The sequence below is a fragment of the Anopheles coluzzii genome, chromosome 2 (assembly GCF_943734685.1).
Source record: "Anopheles coluzzii chromosome 2, AcolN3, whole genome shotgun sequence".
NCBI classification, from domain to species: domain Eukaryota; kingdom Metazoa; phylum Arthropoda; class Insecta; order Diptera; family Culicidae; genus Anopheles; species Anopheles coluzzii.
In genome coordinates, this window is record NC_064670.1 from 49,956,544 (window position 1) to 49,969,682 (window position 13,139).

A 13,139-nucleotide genomic window follows, 5' to 3' on the forward strand; every position below is an offset into this window, starting at 1 on the left:
GATGTTTGAGTTGTGATGGCGAGTATCTTATGCAGGTTGTCTTCCTTTGATTAGACAAAATATTATGCTGCTAAAGGTTTTTCTCAAATTTATGTGAAGTTTAGTGGTGTATAGGGTTGAGGCTTCACTTCCATCCATATTATTGAAAGCAAAAAACAACCGAAATGAACTTTATAAAAAACTTTATAAAAACAAAACAATTTATACTTTTCTTTCCAAACTTTCCTCCGTAAATTTACATTCATGTCACCTTCAAGAGCTTGATTGTGTTCAAGGAAACGAAAAGTTCGTCCGAAAACCATCGGAATGTTCTTAGCTTCATCCGAAAACAACGAGTCAAGCAGCAGACAGGGGAAGGCAGCAAATTGAATTAAATTAATATAAATTAGATGGAGATATTTGAATAACATTTATCTACACTCAATGCCGGGAGTGAGGGCGAACGTACAAAAAACATACACCGTAGCTTTTCCACCCCCCACGAACCATCCCCGCCAGGCATACCAGGGATGCTCATTGATGAAGGTAACTTTACCGATAAACTTCACCCAAATCAACCGAAAACCGAGCAGCGGGACGACATTCTGGGTTACTGGGGCTCCTCCGTGTTCGGTCGAATCGAACTCCATCGAACGGATCCTATAGGGGTAGGAATTCCCTCAACAATTCGCCAGTACCGGATACTTTAGAGCTTCACTGCATACACACACATACATGCACATAAACCGTAAGCACTCCACTGGCTGATCTAATGCTTCCGTCAATATGCCAACGTAGAACGGTAGCGAGGAGTATCCCTTTAGCCGAGAGAGGCACTGGCTTTAAACCATGTTTGTGGTAGCTAGCTGAATCGATCGACCAACTTTGTGCTTCAATTTCACCTCGCATCCTTGCCCCAGCCTTACACCCACACACACCTTTGCGCGACGAATAAACAAGGCTCGCCTGGTACATTTCAACACATGTTAATTCATTTAGCCGAAGCCGAAGGGATGCTAGAGTAAAGGTAAATAAGGTTCCTTTTCGACATACTTTTCAAGCCCCTGAGGGCACGAGGCTACTGCCTTTGCCTCCCCAATCCCGAGCACAACCACAACGAAGATTCCCACTTTCGCAGGAAGGGTGCGGGGGTCAGCTCGGTGCGCTTCGCTCAATCAAGCCATCCCGGGGACCGTTCGAGTGATGATGGTTTACTGTGTTTGCTCTGTGCTACCATCAAAAACCGTCCGGATTCTACGCCAGCCACCGATAATAAAACGATACGCACATTCTCATCCGGCACATCCGCCGATGTTGCTTGCCAAATTTAGTTGATATATTTACATTGGGCTGGTTTCATGTCGGTCCGCTCTCCGTTTGTTGCGCGGTAGTAGGCAGCATCAGTTTGCCCCGCGATAGGCTGCCAAAAGCAGTAAATTCTAACGCTTGGAGCCGTTGCGTCGAACATTCTCGTGTAACACGTGCCTAAAACGCTAGATCGAATCGTACCATCGTTACCGGTGGATGTTTATCGTAAAATAGTCCCTAGCAAGGATCAGCATTATTGGGTGAGGCGAATGGTTTCCCATAAAAATTGATCACTGTTCAATGTTTTCTTTTTTTTCTATGCAACTCGTAAATAAGGCACACAGGCTGTGTGGGGCGTTATGGTTTGAATTTAGACCTGGTCCTAGTCCTGTACCTTCACGAACTACAAACAGGTGTTTCTGTACACGCACACGCACATACCCACACAAATGCTGCCCGATAAGCTGCTGCTTTCGCCGGGAATGTTGCAAACGACACAAAATTTCCATTTTATGGTTATCATTATAATAATTCTATATTCAAACCAGATCCGTCTGCCCGCCTGTTTCACGTCTGCCAAGCTGCATGGCTTCCCGTCGAATCGAATAAATGAAACATCAATTTGCACCTCATGATGGGGCGGCCATTGGGGTTTACGATTTATCGAACAAGCCCTCCCCTTTCGCTCGTTGTGTAGCACAAATAGTCTGGCACCTGTCACATGATGGCGCACGACTCCCGGCTAGTGTATTAGTTAGTTCATTCAGGAAGTCAAACACACATCCACACACACACACACACACACACACACACACATATCGCCAAGCTAGCATGGACTTTATTATGGCTACCATCGTTCGATACGATCGCTCTGTCACGCACCTCGTCTGCATATGACACTGGCCATTTGCATTACCATTGCTTCCTCTCAAGTCTTTCCGGCAGCGTGCACGATCCTTACCGGAGCGGATGTTTAAATATACTTTCTCCGAGCTAATAGAGTCCATCGTCGTTTGTTATTTTGCACGGTGAGCTTGCCGATAAGACTAAACGGTCATGAAGATTGGCTGCTTTCCATCGCACTGGATCTACATATTCCATCAAACCGTTCAGTACGTTCCAGGAACAAGCAATCTTACCCGGAACTGACTGCAACTATCACCGGGCATGATCTCGTTTCATTATTTATTACTCGGTACTGTATCTTTTCTGCGATAAGCCAGACTAACGCCTGGAACTGGAACGGGGAATAATCCTTAACGGGAAGATGACACCACGGCTAATCGAATTGTTCTCTTACATTCTTCCTTTCTCTTTCTCTCTCTCTCTTTCCATGCCTCACCTATAACAAACAACTCCATCCGGGCTACTACCGTGGAACAACGAAACCGTCCTGTACAGGGTCCGATAGGTTTGGACGGACCAAAAGGCGAACCGGTAAGTATCTTGTCTGCATGTGTAACGCGCGTGTGTGTGTGATGTTCATCCCTCCAGCAGTCAGCCCCCACCGCAAACTCATTTGTTTGCATTTCGTTATTTTTCCGCTCAATTTATGCTCTGTCTAATCTGGACGGGGGCAACAACGTCAGGCGACTCGGGTACGACACACGCTCAACACGGCACACACGGCACGGTACAACAGGAACAGGACGATTCAATTAAAATGTTGGTTTTCCTTCCTTCCTTTCTTTTTTCGCTCTTCTCTCTCTCTCTCCCTCTCCACTCATCACACTTCTAAACCGGCACAAAAACCAACCGAAGGGTCGACCGGGCGACAAGGGCTCGAAAGGTGAAGTTGGCGCACCTCCGATAGACGTGTTCCAGACGGTGAAGGTAATTTATCTAAGCACCAATTGCTCATTCCAGCGTTTTGGGATGCTGGATTGGAGTTTTTTCCCTTCCTCTCTGTTTCTTTTCAATTCAGCTCCCTTCCTTTTTGCCTAGTTTCACTCCTTTTGGTTTCTCCACCCATCCGTGCGTTCTCTCCATCCGGCGTGTTTGCCCAGTATTTTGATCTGCTGGCTTGGTTTTCCCCGGCTTCGGCTAGTAAGAAACACAACCGGACGAAGCATCCATCACGTCGAGATGTTACTGATAATAATTTGATTTAAATTTTTCCCACCATCCCCAACTGCCCCGTCTTCCATCCCGGGACATGCGAGCTGCGCATTGGAACCGTCATCCCCACTGGCGAAGGGTGTGCATTTGGTATGCATGAATCGCCCGAGCCTAACACAACGACCCCCCGTAATGAAACGTAACGAGCTAAGGAATGCGTAGCGTTGGAAAATGGTTTCGCCTCAGGTACACGGCGGCTCGGTCAACTGTGTGTTCCTACAGTGTGGTTCGGACATAATGCAACTCCTTTTCATGTAGTCTATTTGACAAATCGTCTATTTGATTGCTGCTTCCCTGGAGACATACCCAGCGGTGCACACTGTATCTGCCTGCCTGGCAAAAGGAGTAGATTAAGCCGTCGTCCCATCGACACTGGTCCACCCCGTTAGGCAGTTGAGGTTAATTTGAGAAATGTCTCCATGCACCGTCGCCACTGTCGTCTGCCTTCTCTGCCCCGTGTGCCCCTTGACCTGTCTTGGGCGATGCAATCGAGTCGGTATCTGTTGCAGCGGACGGGTTGCGCATTTGACGGCAGAATGGGCACGATCCGATGAGTTATAATAACCGAACGATAATAGTCTCCGGCAAACAACATCGTTGGCGTACAGGCAGCGTACACCCGTCCCTGACACGTTGGACGTTGTTCTTGGGGGCAGCCATGATTGCACACTGAACAATGGGATGAACGGATTTGGTTCATGGCTGTCGGCCACCCAATCACTGCGAACAAGTGTACGCAGATGACGATGTAATTATGATTAATTAATTAACCGAACCCACCCAGCCAGCCTGCCTGCCCTTTCGATGGCACACTTCAAAGCGTTTTAGTAGGGTTGTGGGTTCGGTAAGCTCAAGGAGGCGGCCTTCCTCGTTTCCCAACTCTACCATAATTTGAACCACACCCACACGAATTATTTTGCTGCTCAAAAATGACCCATAATCTGCCAAATCGATCGGTTGGTTGCGTTTTTATTGGCCGCCACCGGGCGACTCTTAACAAGCAGTTTGCTAAAACACAATGAACGATGATTCAATAGAAAGATAAACCGCTTTCACCGAACGCTGTTTGACCAACGCTCACCGTTAAGGAAAATGGCCGCCAGCTAGTGGGGTCTGGATCTATTCAACCCCAACTGTCGCTAGCCGGACGCTTCCCCATTTCTCCGCTGGCAACCCATCGCGAATCAATGTCATCTTAAGTGGAAATCCGTGCCACCGCCACCCTCACCACCCGCTAGTAAACAAGGATCGGTTCGGGAAACACTGAATCAATTTATTAATTAAGTCCTTCGCGAATGTACACTTTGCTCGCGACAGCCAGCGTCTCGCAGGGCCAGACACGCCCGGCCGAAGTACGTTAAACAGATACAAGGCACAACAGCGATTCGTACACCCACCCTGGCGGCCTGTGGTTGGCAGCAGTAGAAGTAATGCTTCGAGCGCACTTCGATCCACTCTTCGCCCAGCCTTTCCTGCACTTTGCACGGAGCAAAAATGTAATTTAATTTTTCAACATCCTAACAACACAACCCAAGGCAAGATGTTGTGTATGATGGAAACTCGCCCAGTATCGTCCGTCTGGCTGGGTGCTGGGTGGATCTGTTCCAGCGATCCGGTGCCCCTGGCTCGTGCTGTAACGCGCTCGGCCCGGCAAATCCTTCACAAAAGCAGGCCCCCATCCCGCCCTTTCCCTGGCGACCATTAGAGCGGGTCAAATAAATTGACCAGAGGTTACAAATCGGACGGACAGCACGGAGCCAAGTCAATGGTCGGTAAATGGTCCGAAAACGGAACAAATTAAATTTCATATCGTCCGGCGACATTTGGTCGGAATGTGTGTTTCAATGGACCGAGCTGCCCCCCCCCCCCCCCCCCCCCTGGGGGGTCCCTTGTTTGTGCCTCTGTTCCACCCCAATTCCTATTAGTGGTGATAACAAGAGGACAGAAACATCCGCATACACCGTTCTGTGTGTACCGGTGGTGATCGTACGATACGTACTTTTTATCTCTCTCTCTAGCGCGCGCAAACAGAGACGCAAACCACGCGGTTCGGATTCCTTTTGCGCAATGAGAAAGAACGACCACAGTGCAGCCATCAATCCAACGCGCCGGCGGCAGGGACAAAGGGTGTGACGGTGGTAATGTGCCATGAGTGCAGCATGTCTGTGTGTGTACTCATTTGTGTAAAATTAAATTGAAAATTACTTCCTTCCTTCCGCGTGGCAGATCGTTTCCCACGGCAACGGTAGCGGTCTTTCGTAAATCTTCCACTTGTTCTGGCAGGCCGTACCCACTTAACTCCCAGCAGCCCGACGGTGGTGGATAACGCAACGTGTTTTTATTCCATTCCAAGCCGAAGCCCCTCCCCCTCCCCACTGCTCATTTGCCCTGTTAATCTTACCTCTACACTACCTTTCATGCTCTAACACAATCGCTTCGAAACGCATCGGCACGGGTCCAACGACGCGTATGGTCACGCGCGCGCTCCAAATGCGAAAATCCGCCTCGCATCAACAACGACCTGGGACGACCGGTGCAGGGATTAAAGCGATCCGTAACGACACTGCGCGGTGGCTCGTTAGGCTACGCGGAAATCGTAGCCGTGAAGGTATACTGCTTTGGTTCATGCGTTGCTTTTGTTGCTTTCTTCCGTGTTGCTGCGCTGGCTGTTAACTAGTTGCCAGCAGCAGCTAGTAGTAGTAGTAGTAGCTGTCGTAGTATTATTTGCTGTAATATTTGTAGTTTGCTTCACCTGCTTTACACATAGGATCCACGAAAAGGTGGGTCCTCTTCCGTGAGCACCTTCTCTTCTAGCGCACCGTAACTAATCTATCGTATCAATAGGTCCACCGCTGTACGAGGGGACTGTAGCTTTTTGTGTGTAAGTGCCCTGGGGGGTGTTGCTTTTTATTTGCATGCTACACGTTTTTCTCCTCGTTTGAATGTCCGCACCCGTTTTAGATGATCGTGTTGTCCATCGATGCTCATCCCCCCCGGGGTTTCGGAAAGCGGATTAGCAAGCGGCGATTCCCAACCCATCGAACTCTCCACCCCATCACAAACCCGCGTCCGGTGGTCTGTGTTTCGCGCGCTTGCTATCTGGATGTTCGTTCCCTGTTTTGCAGTGATGCAGAATAGAGCGAATTTAAATTCAAAGCATCATCGTTGATCTGCGCTTTCCGGCTGGAACTTTGTTTAGGGTCGGTGGTAGCGGTAGTGCTTTAACGACTTGCCTTCCTGTGGCTTTTTCATCACCTTCACCCTCACCGGGTGCCCCCTTCCCTGCTTGGTGTGAGTTCCTGTTTGTCTTTCCTGTGGTTTCGGCGAGCAGCCTTCCAAAAAGAAGTAAACTTCCCCCGGGCAAGCTTTATCTAGCGTATCTGTACTGAAGCATACTTACACAGCCTGGCACGGTGGTAGCGCTTCTTGCCTTTATTAAAATCCTCCTGTCCGGTGGTGCAGTGCAAGAGCAGCCTGTTCCGCTTTAACTCCAAGCTAACCAACCAACTACCAAGAGTACAAAAAGTAAACAATGTTTGAAGCACAGTGGGCAGCAGCGCACAGCGCACGGATCAAACGTTACAGCGCTAAATGGAAATATTATCTACCGGGGTAGTCGCTGAACATTGTACAATAAGGCAATAAGCACTTAATTTCACAGCACATACACTTTTCGCACACACCGAGGCTCGTATCTTGGTTATCTTTTTTTTTACTTTCTTGAAGTTTTAACTTCAAAGTAATGCACGTCCTATTTTAGCCGCACTTCTTGCCGGCTCTTTGTCCACTGTGCGCCTGTGAGCTGCTGGATGAAGCTTGCCACATTAAAGAGTGCATAAAGTACGGATTTAATATCAAGAAGCATGTTTTGGACGCATCTCTCGGGACGCCATCATCTTCAGCTTATTGGCTAGTGCGCTCTTACCATCCGGATGATTCCCCGGATCGTAATTTCCACTCAAGAAGGTGCATCTTCACCACCATCGAGGTCAAGCTTTGGGTAAATAAACGCTTGAAAAACACCCGCTTTGGGAACAGTTTTCGCGCCAGCTGAAAAACACACACACGGAACATCATTGCCCACTAACGGCCCATCGGGGCTTGTGGAACAATAAATTGTGATACAGCAACTTCGGATATCGAAATGTCGCAGTGAAACACACATACACAAACACGTGCGGAAAATGGCTCAATGGGACGATAATGCATGTTTGTGTCCACAAACTTTTCAAGCTTCAATACCATAACCAGGCGGTAACAGAATTTGACCAGAGCAGTGGAAGCGGAACTACCGGCTGGTAAGGAAAACAACACGCTGCATCAATTTTCCCAAGGTACCCGCAATGTCCGTCCGTCCTCCGTGCCAAGTGCCCGTTGTTTTATTGTATGTTTTTAATTAAAAGCAATATTTTATGAAGTTTTTCTTTCGCCTCTGGCCAACCACACTGTCACACTGCCACACAAGGAGTAGTTTGTGTCCTTGTTTGCTACGTCCCGGTACAACAGCGATTGGACCCATTCTCTCTCTCTTTCTGTGTATGTCCTTTCCATCTGGTTTATTTTGCGTTCTCTGGTCACACAGTCCGGTCGCACATTCCATCACCGGTTGTGTTTGTCGGGAAGAAAAGCTGTGTTTTTCTACCGACCGTGCCAGCTGCGTTTTTGGGAAACTGTTTGCCACGACAACAATGTTAAGTTTGTCTTTTTCGGGTAGAATTGTTTACTTACCTTCGGCTGATGGGCAAAATCAACCGACTTTTTCCATTTCGAGTTTTTCCGCCACAACGTTGGCAATGTTTAGCAAAATTGAATTTGACATTCATAACACGGGTTGCAAAACCAGCGGGTGAGTGTAACTTGTGCAAATCAGATCGGAAAATTAGTTGACATTTATTGGCCAGCTTACACATCGGGGTGGGTCGGCATTTAACGTCAAATTGAGCAGACGAGGGTGCAATAGTCTCAGCAGACTGCAAACTATTTACCCCACTCTTGTTTGGTCTTTTGTGTTCCGCGTTTTTCGTTTCTACTTCCACATTTTACTACGATTCTTCCTCATGTTGCTGACCGACATTGCGCACTTTCACTCGCTCTTTGCACCCCTTGGTCCCCTCATTGGTCTGTATCAGGATCTTCAGGCGGCCGGTCATAATGTTTCCGCAGCCAACATCATCCAGCTGAAGGTAAGTTGGAGGAGATAAAAAATGTGCTTGTGCTGTATCTGCTCATGCTAGCGACAAGTATCTGCCATCAGGAGTCCCATACCCCGCTTCATCAAAACTATTTATTCTGAGCATCTTTGGTGTTAGTTTAGTATTGGTTGGCATTTTGTAAAGCTCGGATTTCATCAGTCATGGAATTTTGTTCTCATCAACCCTCTCGCAGACCTGTTTCGCTTATAACGGAAAAAAGGTTTGTCACGATGGATATCATATCTACACATCTCATCCTTCATTTGCTTTTCAATCTCATATCGCCGTTGCCCATCATTGTGGTAGGTGTTTGGGGTTATTTGTCTTTTCAATTTCATAAATTATCTTGCTCGAGATGAAACCTGGAATCGGCGTCAGCGCGCGTGCTAGACGACGCTTAACAAACGACATTCATTTTTCACCAACTCTTCCTCATCCGTTCTGGCCCATGGTTGCGTGCGGGCGGGCACGAAGCTATTCTGGGTACTCTGGTATGCGTACAACTCTAACAAACGGGCTCCATCGTCATCGGAACCTCCACTTGGCCCTACTTTCTAATCCAATTCATGCCGTTTGCGAGCGTTCAGGTGTGCAGGAGACCCATCGCACGCCATTATCCTTCCTCCCGGGCAACGGCAACAGCAGCAGCTCCTTCGTTATTCCACTTTCTCTACCGCACTGAAAATAAAGTATTCTCGCTCGTGCATGCCTGCATGTCGCTTGATAGAACGATGGTAGCAGCTTACCCGCCACAGTACAAAGTAGTAGTTGCAATCGTAATAGTTTAGCGTTGTTCTTGCATGCTCAAGTGGGCACGTAACCTGAATGGTACTCGAGACTCTGCTTGTCCTCCTCGTGCTTGAAGGGCGTGTGTGGAAGGAGACAGCCCGGCCTTGCCCCAATCTCGGTGACGCACATACACTACTCTCCCTCACACAAGCTTACTGTGCCTCTGAGATGAATGGTTGGACGGGTTGAGATGGATGGTTTGCATCACTTCCACACAAAGATGAATGATAACGGGCAAGTGACAACGAAATGTCGGTGGGTGTAAGTGTATTTGAGAACAGTGCAAAAGTGCTGCCAGGTAAAAGGTAGCGTAACCCAAAGGTACAAGAAGCACAACAGATGAAAAAAAGAAACACACACACACCCACATTCAAACGGAGCATCAAGCAATGGGTTTAGTTGAAGCACACGTGTCCTACACGCTATCCTACCAGTTAAGTGGACCAAATGACAGGTGATGCTCTTCTCAGAAGGGTCGTGCCGCCGTTGCTGCCACTACAACTCTTGTCCGGTGTGCGTTGACATTTTGTCATCTCGAATAAATTGTACCTTTGGTTGCGCTCCTTTCCGTGGCAGCTCCTTGGCACGGATGCTGCTCTGCCAACGACATTCGTGTGATGAAAGATGCCTCTCCACCTCAGTGTCCAAACTGCCAACCGTTCGCCCGCGAGCGCGTGAGTGGCCCCGTGCTGCTGGAGAGCATGTTTAGTGGCACCCGGGCAAGCCACTTCTCACGCCACTAGAGCCCACCAACACTGGAGAGGGCTTATGAGCTCGAGTGCCGACACGTTGGCCGTGCATGGAGAGTGTAAGCCAAACCGTGAGCCAAGCGTTTGCTAATTTGATTCGTGATGCGTGATTGCAGGGCGAACCGGGAGAGCCGGGACCGCCGGGACCGCCCGGTCCACCGGGTGCGACGGGTGCGATAGGTCTGGACGGACGTCAAGGACCGCCGGGAGATCCAGGACCGAAGGGCGATCCTGGTCCGCCGGGTGAGAAGGGTCCGGTCGGTAACCCGGGAACGCCGGGACTTCCGGGTGCGAAGGTATGAGTGATCATGTTACTTCTATTCGCTATCGTTTTGTAATGAAACGTTCCAACCGCAGGGCGATCGGGGCGACAAGGGTGATCGGGGGCTAACGACACACTTCAAGGGCGATCAGTTCCCGGCCGGCATAATTGAAGGTCCACCAGGACCGCCAGGACCTCCTGGTAAGTGAGCGCTCTTCATAATGCGTGAAGATGTGAGTCATGTTTGCTGATGGAATTGTTGCTTCTTCCTACACCAGGTCCACCGGGAGAAAAGGGTGACCCAGGACCAGAAGGACCGCCAGGACCGCAAGGCGAGAAAGGACCGCGAGGCAAGCGTGGCAAACGGGTAAGTAATGGACGGTGATCAATTGCCAATCTACAGGACCTTATGAACGACCAGAAGAACGATTGACTTGACAAACTGTACAAAGCGACACTTCAGAACAATGTTTCACTTGAAATGATGCACAACAAGCTTTGCATGTCATAAAATGGTAGTGATATTGTAAATATGCTTTAGCAAAACGTGCCACTAACTATAGTTTGATTGATGTTTGTATTTATGCATGGCTTGCTAACCATCAATTTTGTTTGTAATGCAAAAAAGTAGTTCTATCCTCCAGTTTGGCATGCAATAATGCCATAAAAGCTTTCGCACAAAGCGATCAACATAAGCATAACGAAACGCGAAACCAAACGTGGCGCCTATCGTCAAATCTTTCCAAATCACACATCAACACAAGATAAAAGCGATAAATTTCGACCCAAAAAGGCTTATGTTACCCACCGGGTGGCTAGATTTTTTTGTTCCCCTCATCCACAATAGGGCGCGAAAAAAAGCCCAACCGAAAAGGATCACACATCGCATGGATCGCTTTCCTTATTTTCAACCAGCCAGCCAGCCGGGGGCCTGGTGTGCTGGACAGTTTGTATGCGGAACGATTTTTGGTGCATGCTAGACACATAAAGTGCTTGTTGCAAAATAAAAATAAAGATCAAAATTCAACAAACAACAAAACTCGGCACCGGCAATAATCACGGGCCGGAGATTGTTCTCGGGGGCAGAAACAGAGAGCAAAGAGAGGAAATGAGAGAGAGAGAGATAGATAGAGAGAGAGAGAGAGAGAGAGAGATAGAGAAAGAGAACGAGAAAGTGTACAAACACGTACGATATAACATCTCGCACACAAACACAGTGGAATTGCCGCTTGGAACGATTTCACACGAGATTGTTGTGCCCCAGTGTGGTGCCGGACCATTCCGCTGACAAATATTGCCTTGTCCGTGGCGGTGGAGAGGTCTGGTAATAAAAATTGTATTTAATTTAATTGGATTCCTTCCGCCATCACCGGCGGACATAAATGGTTTCGGGAGGTGGGTTTTTTGGGGGGTTTGTTTGCTTTTTCGGTTTGTGATTTCTACCTACTGGTAATTTCGGAACGGAGCAGCGATATATATCTTCGATTTTATTTTTCAACACATACAGCGTGTTTTTTTTCGCTTCCGAGTGAAATGACAACATCGTGTTTTGGTTGGCCCGTGGTGCGTTCGCTCTGCACAAAGCATTGAAACTTATCAGTCCATCTAGCAGCTGATACCTGACACCCTACGCCTTATATCAGTGAATGCTGTTCGCATCGTGTCTGCGCCCATCCACTAATAATGAGAATCCACAAATCACGCTCATTCCATTTCTTCTCAACAGTTGCTTTCATCCGCTCAGGATCCATCCATTTTGAACCACCATCTGAGTTTGTGTGTGGTTCTGCTTTTCCCATGTTTATTAGAAACCATCAATCGAACGATTTTTCCTCCCCAACTTGCTCGTATGGTAACAACATCAAAGGACCTTTCAATCATCACCATCAGCGACAGAGTCTCGTCGGCATGCTTGCCCGGTAGGTCCACTGTCCCTTTTGCTTTCGTGTTCCCGTTCCATCGCGAGCATAAATTACGTCGGACAGCATCGATACATCATTTATGCATCACCATCGGCGCAACCGATTGGTTGTGGGAGCGTTACACGAATCTACCATCCAACCATTGATTCGTAGGGCTCAGTTCTACGGGCTGGGAAACTTTTCCACTGAATTCAACGCGCCCATCATCCGGTGCTTCGTTCGATGGGTTGGAAAAGTTCATGTGTGCGATAAGCTTCGCTCTAAACAAGCTCACTGCCGTACCGTCATCGGGAAATGATCGCATCTAAGATACAGTCGTTACACGAGGAACGACCATACATGAGAGTACATCCTTTGCAAACAGTGAGCACACATATATAGGAATTGCAAAGTTCATGTTCAAAGTTAAGGGTTTGCTTATGAAAAATTAATTATATTGATTTGTTTTGTCTTGTTGTATAACTGTCATGTTTTACTAACTATTCAACACACTCACTCACTGAGCCGAAAAGCGAATGTCGCTTTGGGAATGGGTTGGGAATGGGTTGAAAATTCCATGAATGTAATCAATGAAGTGATGTTGCTTAATTGATACGACCAGAGTTATGGTGAGTAAGGATCTTAAAAAAGGATGTCACAAAAAACTATTATAGGATCCATCTATACTCTTCGTGGCGTACTTACTGATTACATTCAGGACTCAACTCACTAACTGTCGCTTATTCAGTAAGTAGATCTCTAATAAGAGACCCATTCATACATCAAATGTATCAATGTGTACATTTCGATGTGCGCGTTTTTCTAGTTTGTGCTTTTTGCA

General features: G+C 47.8%; 1 protein-coding gene across 8 annotated transcripts in view; it reads left to right on the forward strand.

Annotated features, from left to right (window-relative positions):
- Window positions 1-13,139, forward strand: part of LOC120948133 (collagen alpha chain CG42342-like) — an 85,438-nt gene that overhangs the window by 55,301 nt on the left and 16,998 nt on the right. For 4 of the 8 annotated variants that reach the window (XM_049607363.1, XM_049607364.1, XM_049607367.1 and 1 more), the window contains 6 exons: window positions 2,689-2,724; window positions 3,049-3,120; window positions 5,945-6,013; window positions 10,252-10,431; window positions 10,493-10,598; window positions 10,676-10,764. In XM_049607363.1, coding sequence (XP_049463320.1) covers window positions 2,689-2,724; window positions 3,049-3,120; window positions 5,945-6,013; window positions 10,252-10,431; window positions 10,493-10,598; window positions 10,676-10,764 — 552 coding nt within the window. Of the gene's footprint in view, window positions 1-2,688; window positions 2,725-3,048; window positions 3,121-5,944; window positions 6,014-8,534; window positions 8,589-10,251; window positions 10,432-10,492; window positions 10,599-10,675; window positions 10,765-13,139 lie in introns of all 8 variants that reach the window. The other 4 variants (XM_049607365.1, XM_049607371.1, XM_049607370.1 and 1 more) reach the window with 2 other exon arrangements.